The sequence below is a fragment of the Pelodiscus sinensis genome, chromosome 5 (assembly GCF_052426305.1).
Source record: "Pelodiscus sinensis isolate ZL-2025 chromosome 5, ASM5242630v1, whole genome shotgun sequence".
Taxonomy (NCBI): Eukaryota; Metazoa; Chordata; order Testudines; family Trionychidae; genus Pelodiscus; species Pelodiscus sinensis.
This window is the reverse complement of record NC_143056.1, coordinates 20,952,720-20,970,321: the sequence shown is the minus strand read 5'-3', so window position 1 is coordinate 20,970,321 and position 17,602 is coordinate 20,952,720. Positions and strand designations below refer to the sequence as shown.

Here is a 17,602-nt window from a genome sequence, read left to right as displayed (position 1 = left end):
GACCCTGGGTTAATGCAATTGCAGTATAGCTGCATGTGGGGGCTCCTATGGGGCCCAAACCCATCCCTATTGCTAGAGGATAGTGGGAAGAGTTCTTAAAGGGTCACATGACACCTTTTACTTCCAGCATGTGTTCATCTTGACCCCGCTTCCAGTGGGGCTTCCTGTGGCAGGCGTGTGGGACCTAAGGGATTAGGGGCATGGCTAGCGGTTTCTGGGGGCGTGGCTAAGGTGTCCCTATTTTTTATTCAGAAAATATGGCCACCATAGCAGTAAGTCAGAATGTTGCCCAGTGCCCACACAAGCCTAGGGCAGAGTGAGATATATACTCACACCGATCCTTTCGGGGCTTAAGGGAAGATCCCTGTTCCCTGCTGCATGCACTTATCTCAAAAATTACCATGGCAGCAGTCAGCTAACTGTGGACTCAGGTACATAACACAGGTTACCTTTACCCTGTCTCCAACATTGTAAATGATTACTCTTTTCCTAGAATGTTCCTACAGGCCTACTCCCCTTTCCTTTTTACCAAGGTTAGAGTGAAAGTGAAAGCAGCTCTCTGCACCCAGGCAAGTGAAGCAAATTGCAGAAGGGGATTTTTGCCTGGGAGACACCACTTTCTTCCTCATACAGGTTGTGTTCAGTTTCTGGAAATGCAGAGATGAAGAGGGGGAGACCCTCATCCTAGGGAAAGGAATCAGCTGCCGGGCTCTGAGGAGAGCAAGGAGCTGCTGCTGCCAGCTGAACCAGGTGAGTTTCTCTGGGAACCACTGCCAAACACCCTATGCCCTGAAGGGATCCTGACAGCAGTGAGAGCTGCCATGTTCAGTCCCCTACCTACAGAGCCCAGGAGCCATCAGATTTGCTATGCAGAGGGCCTGCTCAGACAGGTATCGCTCCTCTGGCTTTTCCTGTGCCCATTGCTGTTCTGTAGGGATTAGGGTTACCAGGTAGTCTTAAAAAAAATACTGGACACGCTTCATGGGAGAAGGGGAGGGAAGGACCGGCCGGGAGGGGAGCAGTGCTGGCCAGGGGGGGGAGGGGCAACAGGGCTGGCCAGAGAAGATGGGAGGGCTGACGGGAAGCAGGGCTGGTTGGGGGGGGGGGGGGGAGTTGGGCGGAACGGGGCTGGCCACAGGATATCGGAGTGGGAGGAGAAGCTGGCAGGGGTGGAGCTGGCCGGGGGAGCTCAGGAGGAGGAGGAGGAGGAGGAGAAGGGGAGAACTGGCTGCCAGAAACAGGGCTGGCGGGGGGTGCAGCGGGGCTGGCCGGGGAAGTTCCAGAGCAGGAACCAGCCAGCAGGAGGCAGAGCTGGCGGCAGGGGGGGGGGGGAGGGGGACTGGCCAGGGAAGACCGGGAGAAGAAGAGAAATCAACCAACCAGGTAGCTAGGAGGGGTCAGGGGAACGAATCAGCTGGCGGGGAGCAGGACTGACCCAGGCTGTGCAGATCTCAGGGCGCTCCTGTCCCGCATGAGTCAGTACAGCTGCGGCTCCACCACGTGCTTGACCAGCGCGCAGGAGCATGGACCAGGCTGCCCCTCCTTCTCCTCCTCACATGCAACCCAGGCTCCCAGTGCCGATTGCACCCCACCTCCCAGTCACTCCCCCCGCCCCCGCCAGGCTTTTGTCCAGCGCCTAGCCAGAAAACCAGGAAATACCAGACATTACATGTCTGGTATTTTCTGGATTTTTTTTACTGGGCAGAAGACCCAAAAACCGAACTGTCTGGTAGAAAACCGGACACCTGGCAACCCTAGAAGGGACTAGTCCCACTACTCTGAAATACCTTGTGAACATTTAGCCTAGTCTCCTGCATATAGCACAAGGCACTGCAATTCTCCTTAGAAATCCTGCACCACGCAGATTGCTCCAGCTTTCACTCACTGCAGCTGATCTCTTGCACTGAATAGTGGTTTGCACCAGGGATATCGTAGGGGGAGGGTCTCATCCCTTCATCTCTCCTCCCAGTCAAAAGGTCTCAAATTCTCCCTTCCATGCTGTACTTCGCCCTATCAGTCCCTGCTTCCTTCCCCAATTAAGATAGGCAGACAGCCTCAGACCTCCACACTGCTTTGGTAAGCTTGAACCTAAACAGCAAATCACACCCACATGCACCCTGTGAGGGGGTCACTCACCACCATAGCAGGGGTCTGTCATCTGTCCCCCGGAATCAGTCCATTCCACCCACACCGGCCTCCGCTTACGTGGCATTTCCCCTCTGGAATCTTCCGGTCGCATTGCTCTCTTTGCCACACTGCCCTCCGGCAGTGCCCAAGTCACTCGCTCTGAGCCCCCCTTCCGGGGGTTTGGTGTCTCTCCATCAGACCTGTCCGCAGGCCAGGCAGGCAGGCAGGCAGGCAGGCAGGCTGGCTGGCTGGCTGGCTGGCTCAGGCAGGCAGGCAGGCAGGCAGGCAGGCAGGCTGGCTGGCTGGCTGGCTGGCTGGCTGGCTGGCTGGCTGGCTGTCCGAGCGCCCTGCCCTAGCTCCAGAGAGCATCCTGCTCCCTCAGCAGCCAGGCTCACCCTGCCTTGGCTGAAGCAGCCCTTCCCTTTTATAGCCCCCAGCTGGGCCTTAATTGGCCAACGCCGCCCAGCTGTGCTGAACTCCCCGGGCCTGCTCCAGGCTGGGGTTTGACTCTTAAGGGGCCAGTACAGGGCAGCTGCCCTGTTACACACCCCTCCTATACATGCAGGGCAGGATTAAGGGGGGGCTAGCTGAGCAGCTGCCCGGGGCACCAACCTATGGGGGGGTGCTTGACGGCAGTTGTAAGGAGCGCTGCATGCCGGGGGGTGGGGCCACGCATGCGCTGTGCGCCTGGGGCAGAGCTGCACATTCGTTGCGCACCTGTTGCCCAGGGCACAGGAATGGTTCGAGCCGGCCTGTGACTCCAGGATTCCCCATCAACATGGGTTACATTCAGGTGGCTTTGAAAACATTAGAAATCTAAGCAAAGCCTGGGGACAGTTGTTATTCAGTGTTTATACTGCAGTGGCTCTCAGCCATCCTAATAAGGAATCAGATCCCCACTGTGCTAGAGACTTTACAAACATATCGGAAGGCCCAGTCCCTGCACCGAAGGACGCAATATTTACAATCTATCTAATAATGTTGTGCAAGAGGGTGAAAATGTAGCTAAACTCTGCAGTGAGGCACCAGAATAAAATAGCAGTGTTTTACTTGCAGTTTGAAGGTAAATCCAGATCACAGCATTAAAGTTACAATAAAAAAAAGAGAAGAGGTGAGATGCTATTTTTTTATTTAAAAGGAATGCTAACGGAAATAAAAGCTTTCGGATGATTTGGAATCACCAAGTTGGGCAGCAGTTTAGCTGAAGAACCATTACATCTCCCTTATATTGCAATAGCATCTATTCGCACCAGTCATGGACTCCACTATGCTAAACACTATGGCTATGACTATGTGATGGACCGGGCCGGGTCTGGGCACAGCTGAGGGCATCTGCTCGGCGTGAATTGTTCAAATTTGGGGCTCTCTCTAGCCCCCAGAGTGAAGACTTTCCCAAACAGGCCACAAACCAGTCCCACAGAGCGCTTTAGCTACCTGCCTGAAGCCTCACGAGCAAAACCCCTCCGACACCCCAGCAATATCCGTGCCCCAGATGGCCTGGGTATCATACACAGGTGGGGGGTCTTAGAACCCAATCCCACCTATCTCGAACAAGTTCTGTCCGGTTCCAAGAAACCAGCTACAGATTCCAGGCTAATTGACTCTCTGGATCTTACCCACAAACCACGCTGAGCCAATCCTTTAGAATCTACAATCTAAAGGTTTATTACTACAAGAAAGAAAAGCGTGAGAGTAAGGTTGTTAAAGAAAATACATTACATGCATAGAATCTCCCAGTTCTCGATGCAGGCTCTAGCAGAGATATTATAACTGCTGGCTTAAAAGTCCTTGTTGCACACCCTATGTCTGGATAGATCCACAGTTTTTCCCGGCTCATGATTCCCTGCGAGGCTGCATCTGGGGTCAGAAGTAGATCTGAAGACACACATGGCGTCGGCCACATGGCATATTTATACCCTCCTTCTAGGTTTCTTCCAAGCTGGCTAGAGTCACATGGCCAGTGGCCAGGTGTGTCTTTGGCTTCCAGAGATCCATTGTTCCCTGGAGACTTGCTCATTAGCATGTCAATAGGCAAACATTCCTGGCCCATTACTCAACCACATATAGAGAAATATTCAGTACTCATATAAAGTACATGCTTATAACTTCACACACAGACATTATACAATCGCATGAATAGCATATAGAGAATCAGAAGAAAGTAAGCTTCAATTTGACACCTCTCATGGCCCCCTTTGTGCCACTTTTGGGGCCAACACCTCCCCCATGGGTGCAGCAGTGATCTGGCTGCTTCTCTAAAATTCAGTAACGTGACAGTCTACACTGCTCCCTCTTGTGCAAAAAAATAAGCAAATGAGGTGAAGCATGGAATATCGCTATGCTTCATTTGTATAAATAATGAGGCTCCCTTTTTTGTGCAAAAACCCCCTCTTGCACAAGAGCTGTTCTTCCTGAAAAAACGGAAAAAGGAGCCATGTAGATGTCTCCTTTTTGCACAAAAGCCTCTTGCGCAAAAATGGAGCCTCATTAATTATGCAAATGAGATGGGGCAATATTCCACGCTTCGCCTCATTTGCAGGTTTTTTTGCACAAGAGGGGGCAGTGTAGACATAGCCTATAGGAACACAGAATAAAAAGCAGGCCCTGCCCTAAAGAGATTAACATTTAAGTATAAAATAGGAAACCATCACTGGATACAGAAAGAGGGGAAGCACAAGGGGTTTCACGTACCATGTACCGGGCAGTATATGACAGAACTCTATTGTTGTAAAATTAAACTGGCTCTTAATATATACAGAAGTGCTGTAATGCAGCTGATATTTCAGCCATAGAGATGCCAACCCTCCTAGTTTTTCCGGGAGCCTCTCAGAATCAGGCTCTATTTCCTAGAGGCTACTGAAGCCAAACGAGAGAGATTTTAGGCCACCAAAGGTGCGTTTATTCAGCAGTGTTATTTCAGAATAACTTAATCCACATCTACACAGCAGGCAGCTATTTCGAAATAATGTCAAAATAATTGAGCTGGAGGACTTCTTACGCCGACTCCTATAACCCTCAGGCTATGTCTACACTCGCGGCTTCTTGCACGAGAAATATGCAAATGAGGCTAAGCATGGAATATCGCTGCACCTCATTTGCCTACCTAATGAGCCGCCATTTTTGCAGAAGAGGCTCTTGCACCAGAAGGAGCTGTCTATACTGCCCCTTCTTGTGCAACAAAAACCTTCTTGCGTAATGCCACTACATTGATTATTTTCAGGAATAACGGCATTGAGCAAGAGGGTTTTTGTTGTGAAAGAAGGGGCAGTGTAGACAGCTCCTTCTGGCGCAAGAGCCTCTTCTGCAAAAATGGCAGCTCATTAGGTATGCAAATGAGGCTCGGCGACATTCGACACTTAGCCTCGTTTGCATATTTCTCGTGCAAGAAGCTGCGAGTGTAGACATAGCGTCATTGTATGAGGAGTAAGGGAAGTTGGAGGAAGTGTGCTCTATTTCAAAATAAGTGCTGTGTAGATGCTCCCTATTTCGAAATAAGCTATGCTAATTACATAGCTTAGTTCGAAAAAGCTTATTTCGAAATAGGCTATGCAATTAGCATAGCTCAATTTGCGTAGTTTATTTTGAGTTAAGCCCTTCTGTGTAGATGCACCTTAGAAGTCCAGTAGTGCAGCAGGGCTAAGGCAGGCTCCCTGCCTGCCCTGGCTCTTCACTACTTCCATAAATGGTTGTCACGTCCCTGCAGCCTGTGGTGAGGGTCGGGATCTCCACTCACTGTCCCACTCCCAGCACTGACTCCACAGCTCCCATTGACCTTCTCCCATTGACCTGAAACTGCAGCCAATGAGAGCTGCAGGATGCTGCCTGCAGGACGGGACAGTGTATAGAGACCTTCTGCCCCGCACCACAGGGATATGCCAGCTGTTTCTGGAAGTGGTGCAGGACCAGGGCAGGTGGGGTCCCTGCCTTAGCTTTTCTGAGCTTTTCCAAGCCACTAACCAGGAGCCACCCAAGCCACCCAGCTGGAACCCAAGTCCCCTGTGCAGCCCTGAGCCCTGGTCCAGAGCCAGCCCTGCCTACCCTCTTCCATATCACAATCTCGTGCCCCAGCTCTGAGCCCCCTTCCACAGCCAGCACCCTGCTCCTGCATCCCAAATCTATGCCCCACCCCTGAGTTCCCTTCAGCACCCAAACTTCCTCCCAGAGCATGCACCCCAACTCCTTGGCCCCAGGCTCAGCACAGAGCCTCCTCCAAACCTCTCAGCCCCAGCCCAGAGCTTGCCCCCCTCCTATACCCCAACCCCCTGCCTCTGCCTAGTGTAAGTGAGGGTGGGAGCGAGGGAGGGGGGATAAAGTGAGTGGGACCTCAGGAACAGGGTGGGGCTTGGGCAAGGGTGTTTGAGTTTGGCTAGTTGGTAACCCTGTGTTCTCACATACGAGCATCTAGGGCCTGCTCTGTACTCTTCTTTGCCCCCCGCACCTCCCCACCCACACACCTGTGCTCCTCCCCCAGGTTCCATGCAGGTTGTTATATGGGATCATCCTGCCACCTTTCACTTTCTTTCCTGCTGGACCAGTGACCCAAGCAAGAGGAACAGGCCAGGGAAGGAAACGTGATTCAGAGTTACCATTTCTCCCTGGCTCCAGAGGAGATACGATCTGCAACAGCCCTTTAATGGACACCAATAACTTACCCCTGTCCATGCCTTGGGAAAGAGCAGACTATTGGCTCTGTCTACGTGTCCATGGCAGGGAGCAGTCGCCATGCTGAGCCTGCACTCCAGCCCTGAGAACACTACGTTTGGGTTTTTTGAAGTGGAAGCTGTGAAGCTGGTGAATGAAATAACTGCCTCCTTGCAGAAAAGTGCCAGGTCCCTGAGATGGTGCAATCCAGCCCAATTCTGGCTGGCCAACGGGGCATTCATAGTATTAAATGGGTGTTGATAATCATCCAGCTACAGAAATCAAATCTCCCTTGAGAAAGCTGGCAAGGCCTTGTGCCTCTAGGGGGCATCCCTGGGACACAGTGCCCCAGGGCTTGCTCAGCACAGGACTTAACAATCACGTTGGGGCCCTTTACCATGAAGAGAAATGAGATGAAGTGGCAATGAAAAAGATGTCAGCAGCTGGCTCAATGTCTCCACTTGGGCTCCTAACATATTAGCTATGGTAGGCAACTGCTTTTAAGTGCTCCTAGTGTAGAAAAGTCCTGTGAGCCCTCCTTTCTGCCCCCACCCCCCAAAAACCCCAACAATCTGCAGACTATTCCCAGACTGGCCTTGGTTTGTTTGATTTTTAAGTGTTTTCTGACCATGTGTACTCTATAAAAGTTCATTGCATTCTGTAGCCTCTGCAGAACTGTAACCATGGCAATTCAGAGCACAGAAAATATTATGCTTTGATTTCTTATTTAAGGCACTAGAGAAAACTGAGCTTTTCAGGGTGCTGCTGGGTGCTGCATTGGGTGGCAGTGTGCTGGTGCCAGGAACAGTGTGGTTCTGGGGTGGGTGGCAGGGTGTTGGGGCCAGGGACAGGATGGTGCTGGGTGCTAGGGTGGATGGCTGGGGCTGGGGAAAGGGTCCTGGGGTGGGCAGCAGAGTGCTGGGGCCGGGGACAGGGTGCTGCTGGGTGCTGGAGACAGTGCTGGTGGGGGCAGGGGACAGGGTACTCATGGGGGGTCTGGGCAAGGGACAGGGGCAACTGGGACCAGTACCTGGCAATCCTGCAGCACCTCTGGGTTCTGGGAAGTGTGCGACTGCACTTCCCCTCCCCAAACAGCTGGTGTGCACGCTGCCTGAGCAGCAGGGGCTCTTGCACTCCAGCAACTTACTTCCACATCCTGTGGGATGGGGGAGGGGCACGGTGAGTCCCAGGGCAGAGCCTGTACAGTTGGAGCTGTGCAGACCCGGGTCTCCTGACCTACCCCCCCTACCCCTGCACTGCAGAAAGGCGGCGGAACTAAGTTGCCGGGAGCCACAGCCCCAGCTGTTCAGGCAGCGCACACTGGCTCCTTTGGGGAGGGAAAGTGCTTCCTTCCCCGCTGTGGGTCACGTGGAGTCACCCCTGTCTGGCACCTTCCTAGTGTGCCGGCCGGGGGCAACTGTTCCCCTCTGCCCCTGCCTCACTATGCCTCTGTGTCACCAGGGAGGAAACAAGCGAGCCAGCTCTCTCTCTTTCAGACAGGGCGGGGAAGTGCCAGCTCTTCACGGAAGCCCTACTTTTACTTTGAGGAGCCGCAGGGTTCTGCAGAGCACCAACTGGGAAACCCACTTCGTCAGATTTGTGAATTTGTCATGCGGGGGATACGAGTTGCTGACTAAGGGTAGCTCATGAGACACAACAATATCCCAGCAGTACATAGATCCCAGTGCTTAATTCTGCTCCTGTCTGTTTCTTTTGTTTGACCAGTTACTCCTCTTCTTTCTGAAAACCAGTTAATGCAAAGGTGAGATACCTGAGCTCTATGAGAAAATGGCATCCCCATCAGAATCAACATCCCCAGTGAAAAACATCAAGGATGAAGAAACCGATTCTGTTTCTGAACTAAACCGCTCATCTTCGAACAATCAGAGGGCAAAGAGCCTTGAAAGTTCTTTCAAAAGAATGTTAAGCTTCAAGACAAGTAAGCGGAGCTTAACCAAAGACAAAGATGAAAATAAGGAGATACCTGAGCCCAGGGAAAAAATGGCATCTCCATCGGAACTGGCATCTCCAGTAAAAAGCACTGAGGATGAAGTAACTGATTCTGTTTCTGAACTAAATAGCTCACCCTTGAATAATCAGACGGCAGAGAGCCCCGAAAATGTTCTGAAAAGAATGTTAAGTATCAGGAAAAGTAAACAAAGTTTCACCAAAGACAAAGATGAAAATAAGGCAATACCTGAACCCTGTGAGAAAATGGTGTCCCCAGCAGAATCAACATCCCCAGTGAAAAACATCCACGATGAAGAAGCCGATTCTGTTTCTGAACTAAATAGCTCACCATCGAACAATCAGGAGGCAAAGAGCCTTGAAAGTTCTTTCAAAAGAATGTTAAGCTTCAGGACAAGTAAGCGGAGCTTAACCAAAGACAAAGATGAAAATAAGGAGATACCTGAGCCCAGGGAAAAAATGGCATCTCCATCGGAACTGGCATCTCCAGTAAAAAGCATTGAGGATGAAGTAACTGATTCTGTTTCTGAACTAAATAGCTCACCCTTGAATAATCAGACGGCAGAGAGCCCCGAAAATGTTCTGAAAAGAATGTTAAGTATCAGGAAAAGTAAACAAAGTTTCACCAAAGACAAAGATGAAAATAAGGCAATACCTGAACCCTGTGAGAAAATGGTGTCCCCAGCAGAATCAACATCCCCAGTGAAAAACATCCACGATGAAGAAGCCGATTCTGTTTCTGAACTAAATAGCTCACCATCGAACAATCAGGAGGCAAAGAGCCTTGAAAGTTCTTTCAAAAGAATGTTAAGCTTCAGGACAAGTAAGCGGAGCTTAACCAAAGACAAAGATGAAAATAAGGAGATACCTGAGCCCAGGGAAAAAATGGCATCTCCATCGGAACTGGCATCTCCAGTAAAAAGCATTGAGGATGAAGTAACTGATTCTGTTTCTGAACTAAATAGCTCACCCTTGAATAATCAGGAGGCAAAGAGCCCCGAAAATACTCTGAAAAGAATGTTAAGTATCAGGAAAAGTAAACAAAGTTTCACCAAAGACAAAGATGAAAATAAGGCAATACCTGAACCCGGTGAGAAAATGGTGTCCCCAGCAGAATCAACATCCCCAGTGAAAAACATCAAGGATGAAGAAGCCAATTCTGTTTCTGAACTAAATAGTTCACCATCGAACAATCAGGAGGCAACGAGCCCTGAAAATGCTCTGAAAAGAATGTTAAGCATGAAGAAACCCAAAGACAAAGCAGGTGATGACTCTGGTACCCTGAGAAGAAGCAAACGTTTTTCACTGAGAAACTTAAAAAAAAATGAAGAGGGCAGCAGTGCTAAGAACATGACTAACACCAGTGTGACCAAGAGCGGGGAGAATATAGGGTCCATTAAAGAAGAACCTCTCTCAGGTAAGAGGTGAAAATAAAATCCACTGTAAAAACACTTGCTAGGCTTCTAATAATATTCAGACTAGACACTGCAGGGTCCCTCACACAATACAACATTGCATGAAGTGCATTTTCCTGGGTAGAGAATAACCTGATCCCTTTCCAGATCTTGGAGTCTTTAAAGGCTGAGCATGGAAGACAGGGCACCCAGACGCCAAGAGAGAGACCCATGAACAGGATGTTCTGTGATCCCCACAGATGATGTTTTATTAGCCTTGAAGGGTTTTAAGAGGGATGCTTGTCTTGAGGCAACCCTTTAATTTGCTATTTCTTACGGTAATGCTGCTGCACCTTTTTTTTTTTTTTTTTTTTTTTTTCCAGGCCAAATCACAAGGATGCTCATTCATATGGGCTTTGTCTACACTAAAAAAATGAGTCTCTGTCAACTGGCCTCTACCTAACCATATCTCTTTCCTAGAGTGGACACACTGCAATGCCTTTCAGCCTGACTGAGCCTCACTTCTAACTGCTTAGCCGAGGTAAAAGGCATCACAGTGTGTCCATACTAGGAAAAAGGTTGAGATTAATTAATACACCCTGACCTAACCTTAACCCACATTTCTAATGTAGGTGGGGCCCAAAGGCCATTGTTGATGTCATTAGATGGACTGCTTAGAAGGGCTGTGTCACAAATGAAGATCTATATCAGTGAAGATGCTTAAACTGCTTCACATTGTTACAGTGAGAGCTTTGTACAATGGATCTGAGCCCACTTGTCAGCTTTGCATACTGAGTGGCCTAAATTCACAGATCATGGCCAGAAAGCACCATTATGATAATCTGGGTCAGGGCTGGGCAAGATGTGGCCCAGGGGCTGGCCCACGGATTGCATCTGGCCGCTTTCTATTTATATCCTGCTGCCCATGCCACCGAATTTCTAGGCGGTGGCTCAGACAGCAGGATCCTACTTAAATAGCTCACGGCTCATGGTTGTGGGGCTAATCTGGCAGGGCCAGAGTTGCGAGCCTTTTAAATGGCTGCATCAACCTTGACTGGCTGCCAAGCAATGCTGCAGCAGCGGGGCCGGAAGCTGTGAGCCTTTGCTATGTTTTTAATTCAAAGCCTCCAGCCTCAGACAACTAGTTCTAGTCTGAACTAGAGCATCTCTTCTAGAAAGACAGTCCATCTTGATTTAATGATTGCAAGTGATAGAGAATATCCCACAGTCAGTGGTCAGTTGTTCCAATGGTTAATCACCCTCGTTGTTTTTAAAAAGGGGTGTTTTATTTCCAGTTTGAATTTGTCAGCCTTCTGTTTTTTCCAGCCCTTTCTCTGCTAGATTAACCAGCCATTTAGTATCAGATCTCTCTTTCTTGTGTAGGTACTTAAAATGATCAGATTGCCTCAGATTTTCTCTTTGATAACTGACTAGACTGAATTCCTTAGTGTCTCATTGTAAAGACTTGTCTGTACCAGTTTAAACAGATATAGATAAACTGAAAGTGGTATACTCCTAAATTGCATGCAGTTATATTACTATAATGGTGTCTATATCAGGATAACTACATGCACCAAAATAAGCTAAGATCGCAGAAAAAACTTGTGGACAAGCCTGGCCAGCATCTTCCAGTCCACAAATCATTCTTTTTGTTATTCCTTGAATGCTTCAATTTCTCAATATCCTTTTTAAAGGGTAGACACATAACAGGACTCCCATCTCCCTGCTTGATAGTTCCATTTCTGCATTATGCTAGCCCATAGCCACATTACCATGCCCAGAGAACCTGGTTAGAGGGCTAAAGTTCCCAGTGATCTCTAGGAGCCTGAAGGTGCCCAGGATTGAAGTCTAGCACCAGGGATGTTCTTAGGGAGATGCGGAGCACAGAGCAAATACATCACTTCCAGCACCCCCATGCTGGCCAGTTTCGCTGGACTGCAGGCCTCCCAAAAGGTCAGGGCCCAACGTGGTTGCCCCAGTTTGCCGTACCTGAGGGACGGCTCTGTCTCTCACGCAGTAGCAAAGATTTCTGTTGTCACACCGCTGCTGCATCCAGAAAGGCAGCTTTGTGCACACTCTGTTTCTGGTTAGCAAGTGAAGTAAGACTAATTAATGCAATTCTTGCCCCAAGGATGGGAAAGGAAAATTTAATAGCAGAGCTCGGGTCCAATCCTAACTCGTAGGCTACGTCTACACTGCCCCCTCTTGCGCAAAAAAATATGCAAATGAGGCAAAGTGTGGAACATCGCTGCGCCTCATTTGCATAATTAATCAGGCTCTGTTTTTGTACAAGAGGCTTCTGTGCAAAAACCCTCTCTTGTACAAGAGCCGTTCTTCCTGAAAAAAAGACGTTTAGACGGCTCCTTTTTGCGCAAAAGCCTCTTGCACAAAAACGGAGCCTCGTTAATTATGCAAATGAAGCACAGCGATATTCTACACTTTGCCTCATTTGCATATTTTTTTGCGCAAGTGGGGGCAGTAGAGACATAGCCCTAGGCTACGTCTACACTGGCACCCTTTTCTGGAAATGCTTAAAACGGAACAGTTTTCCTTTATAAGTATTTCTGGAAAAAGCGCGTCTACATTGGCAGGACGCTTTTCCGGAAAAGCACTTTTTCCGGAAAAGCGTCCATGGCCAATGTAAACGCGCTTTTCTGGAAAAAAGCCCTGATCGTCATTTTCGCGATCAGGGCTTTTTTGCAGAAAAGACTATTGTGCTGTCTACACTGGCCCTTTCCGGAACAGTTTTACGGAAAAGGACTTTTGCCCAAATGGGAGCAGCATAGTTTTTCCGGAAAAACACTGACAATTTTACAGTAGATCGTCATTGCTTTTCTGGAAAAGCAAGCGGCCAATGTAGACAGCTGGCAAGTTATTCCGGAAAAGTGACAGCTTTTCCGGAATAAGTGGCCCAGTGTAGACACAGCCCTACTAGAGTATAAGGTTCTAGGAAATCTTGCCTCTTCTGATGACTTGCTGCACTGGTTTTGTTTTCAATGTGAAACCTATGCAGACAGTCTGGTTTACAGTGAACTTTGTAAGAACAATACCATATGACATATTTGCTTTGAGATGCATGGTACAAGTTAGACATAGTTTACAACTATGGTAGGGACTTTGGAAGAAATTTGTTCTTTATTTTGGGTGAAATTCACATCACTGGCACAAAGCCCAAGACAACAGGTACATGCAGGCAAAGTGCTAGGATGATGGACAGGTGCAATCATCCCCCAGCTCAGAGCTGCACTGCAGCCTTCTCGCCACCATTGTACACCACTAAACTAGGGGGCTGGGACCATGTGATCATATCCCATTGGCATACCTCATTGCTGCTCTATGTGCTAGTCAATGGTGGGCTGGCCTGGTTGGCTCTAGGGCTTCAGCACAGCTGCCACGCCAAGACTATTATGTGGCGGTAGGAGCAGAGGGGCAGAGCCTTGGGGAGACTCATGTCATGCTGTGACCCAGACTGAGGCAATGCTTGAACATTCCTATAAGCATGCTAATTAATATGGCACATGTTTCTTGTCTCTGGTGTAAGGTGTTACTTCAAAAACCAGCTCCTTATGGTATGGCCAAGGACGAAAACCATGCAACTCTGCCTCTCAGAGTCCAGCTCTGAGTGGGAAGGTCTCAAAGCCCCGGCTCCAGCCAAACAGCTATCGTGCACTTTTGTAGTCCCAAGCCTGAGCCACTTGACCCAGGCTAGTTGTGGGCCTTTCATTGCAGTGTAGACACCCTCAGAGACACAGCTCTGATAGCTCAGGGATTTCATTTGAACAGTAGTTCTCTGTGCAGGGCTGTCTCTAGAGGGACATGGGGCCTGTGGCAATTGCCCCCGCCCTCCGGAACAGGCCCCGCCCTCACTTCTGCTCCATCCCCATTCCACCCTGCTCCATCCCTTCCCCAAGCCCACCCCTTGCTCCACCCCCCACCGTGCCCCTTTCCAACCTTGCTCCATCCCGTCACCTCCTCCCACGTGCTATGCAAGCCTGGGGATAGCTGGGGGCCTGATGCAGGATGGCAACAGGGGTCATCCCCCTCCCGCACACTTATTGTAGCAGCAGAACCTGGAGTGGTCCAGCAGCTGGCTTGCCGCATCACTCTCTCCCGGCCGGCTTTGCCTCTGTATAAAGCAGTGGTTACAGAGAGTGCCAATCTTCACACAGTAGAAAGTCAAGGGCAACTCTGCAATATTTACTCCGACACTGCTCTTTCCTGTGATCTTTGTTGGTGTTGCCAACTTTCTGACCAAACAAAACTGAACACCCTTGCCCCGCCCCTTCTCCACCCCCACCCCCAACTCACTTCCTCCCCTCTCCCTCTGTTGTGTGTCTCCCCCACCCTCACTCATTTGCTCATATTCACTAGGCTGGGGAGGGCTGAGGAGGATCCCTTTTTGCCTGCGTGTTCCATCAGAAACGGGCATCTAGTTATCATATATCTATTGTTAAAACAGGCACATTAAATAGCTTAAAGTCAGCTCATAATCTCTCTCCCTTGCCCATGTTCTCTCTGCAGTAATGCAAATAAGTGACCTTATTAAGGAGAAGCAACTTTTGAAGGCATTTGAATACATCATGTATTTGGAAAACGAAGTTATAACTGAAAAAGAGGTCAAGAAAGGTGAAGCCAATCCTACAGAATATGCACGAAAAGTCAAGGATGTGGATTTGCTCTATATCTCGCTGGCTGACTCGATCACATCCATTGTGAAGGAAATACTTGATCAGCCCAGTATAAATGAAAGTTTGTTGATGTCTATGGTGACCTTAATTTCTGAAGAAGAAGAAGCTCATGCTGATGTACAGGGCCCTGACTCTTCAGAATCAGACTGCATTGGCAGACCCAGAAAGTGGCGAGATGTGTGGAAGGAAGCTGTCAGACAGAGTGCTCAATGGAGAGTCCAGAGAGTGCCTATTTCGTTGAAGGAGGACAATGATTCTTGGCTTGCTATCCATTTAGGGTTCCTCAGAAAATACGTTAGTGAAGATTTATTGAAAATTAAGCACTCGGTGCAAAAGTGTTACCCAGATGACTATAAAGTATGTGAGACATATGTGGAGTCATTTCACAATGCCATTTCTTCACACCTTGAAGCTCTCTTGCAGAGACCCTTGGAATTCAATGAATTTTATGCATTACTTGATTGGATTGTTAACACATACTCTAGGTAAGCTACTATTCCCCATGCCAACTCTCTCCTCCACATAATAATTTGGCTCTGCAGGGCACTTCAATGCACTTCGTTATTCTTTTGTTCCCATATGAGTAAGACTGATGCACCCACTTGAACTATAAGAGAACATGTCAAATTGATAACAAATGGAGGTAAAACTTGTCTGTAAAATGCTTATCACATGAATCCACTGTACATTTGAATTGCCTTATTTCTCTTAGGCCTTGTCTACACTATGCAGTGGATCGATGCTACAGTGATCAATCCACTGGCTATCAATTTATTGCATCTATGTAGATCTATGTAGATGCAATAAATCAATTTCTAAGTGTGCTTCCGTCAATGCCTATTCTCCACCAGGATGAGAAGAGTAGCTGGCATTGACGTGAAAGCAGTCCCCACCAGCCTTACCACACACAAGACGCCGCGGTCAGTATGTCAACTTCAGCTACACTATTCGTGTAGCTGAAGTAGATCAAAGATGCTGTTAAGAGTAGACAAGGCCTAAGTCACGGACTTGCTGTGGCCACGATACCGATAAGTTCCATTTTCCAATGTTCTATTTCAGCTCAGTTTCCCTCTCCCCTCACTACTCCCCAGCCCATGGAAACATTTTGCAAAGCACAGCCTCTAAAAGGAGATCTTTGTAGAAGCAATGCATGGTGTATGGAGGAGCCCCAGGCTGCGCCTGTTTAAGTTGTGATGCAGATTGTCAGGAATCCACATTGCCACCTGTGGGCCACCACTTGAATATGGCTATGTGGAACACCTGTAGATGTCATTAGCCCAAAGAGAAGAGGAATTGGTTCAAACAAGTCACTTTGGAGTCTCAGCCAATAAGATAAGAGGCCTCTAGATAAGCAACCTCTAAAAATGTTTTCAAATACAGTAGTAACCAAAATGTGCTTCATGGTATATAGAGTACAGACATGTAAGAAAACATAGTCCCAGCCCTAAACAGCTTACTGACTCTAAAGGCTTGTCCACATGGTGCAGCAGCACACATTAGATGGGTGCAATATATAAAACTAGCCAATTAGCCCGTCATAAGACGGGATTTTCAGGTCTTCTCTCCTGAGCTCTCTCGCTCTGTCTCTCTCTCTCTCCTCCTACTGCCTCCCCCCCCCTCAGCTCTCCTCCGCCTCCTGCCTCTCTCTCCATCTTTCTTTCTCTTTTCCCCCTCCTGCCTCTCACTCTCCCTTTCTCTTCTCCTCCTCCTCCTGCATCTCTCTCCCCTTCAACTCTCCCCTTCTCCTTCCCCTTCCCCCCTGCCATGGCGCTTGGCTGAGTGTTGCCTGCTCAGCGGGCTGCCACGAGGGAAGGGGGCGGGGCGGTGAGGTACACAGCCAGAGTCTAGAAACATTCACCGCCCCCCCTTGCAGCGGCCCAGCTGAGGGGCGCACCACTCAGCACCATGGCGGGAGTAGGAAGGAGGGGCAGTGACGTACACGGCCCCGCTCCCTGGCTGTGTACATCACCGCCCTGCCCCCCTTCCTGTCCCACCGGGGCTCAGCTTAGCGGAGGGGTGCAGCACCAGCGACACTCAGCTGGGCCGCGGCCGGGGAGCAAGCGGCAGCAAGCGGCCATTTGGGGTCCAGCTGCCCCCCCCACCAGGTCTGCTTCCTGCCCCCCTCCTCCCGTCCAGCCCCACGCCCCCCGACCCACCCACCCCCAGCTCTGCTTCCCGCCGACCAGCCTCATGGCCCCCCGGAAACCTTCCTCCTCCCCTTTCTGCCAGCGCTGCTTCCCTCTCCCCTTCCTCCCGACCCCCCCATCCTCCCCTCCAGCCCCACAGCCCCCGATCCCCCCCAGCTCTGCTTCCTGTCCCCCTTCTGGCAAGCTCCACCCTTTCCTCTCCCTGCACGGCGCCTCGCCCCCCTTCCCCTCACTCTGTGGCACGTTGCCCGGGCCCAGCTGAGCGGCAGCGCTCCCACCGGGCCCAGCTGAGCAGCAGCCGCTTGCCCCCCCCCCGGGCCCAGCTGAGCGGAGGGAGGGGAAGGAGGGCGGGGCGCCACGCAGGGAGGGGAAGGGGGGCCATTCAGCTGGGCCCCGGCCAGCAAGCAGCCATTTGGGGTCCACGCTTCCCACGCGTGGGGCCCAGCTGAGTGGCGTAGCGCTTGGCCGAACCGCTATGGAGGGAGGGGAAGGGGGGGGCACTGACGTACATGGCCAGGGGGCATGGCCGTGTACATCAGCGTTACAGAGTCACAGACAATGGGCTACTATATATAGGATGCGCCAAAATGTGCAGCAAACTGGCCCACATGGACCCGGGTGGTGCATACTAAAAAAC

The 17,602-nt window shown here is 50.0% G+C and overlaps 1 protein-coding gene across 2 annotated transcripts in view; it reads left to right on the top strand.

The window, feature by feature from the left end:
- The first annotated feature begins 523 nt into the window (after positions 1–523).
- Positions 524–17,602, top strand: part of EXOC3L4 (exocyst complex component 3 like 4) — a 58,499-nt gene continuing 41,420 nt past the window's right edge. The window contains exons 1-3 of one of the 2 annotated variants that reach the window (XM_075926508.2): positions 524–750; positions 8,520–10,153; positions 14,652–15,303. In XM_075926508.2, the coding sequence (XP_075782623.2) occupies positions 8,557–10,153; positions 14,652–15,303 (2,249 nt within the window). In that variant the 5' untranslated portion in view covers positions 524–750; positions 8,520–8,556. Of the gene's footprint in view, positions 751–8,493; positions 10,154–14,651; positions 15,304–17,602 lie in introns of both variants that reach the window. The other variant, XM_025183060.3, reaches the window with a different exon arrangement.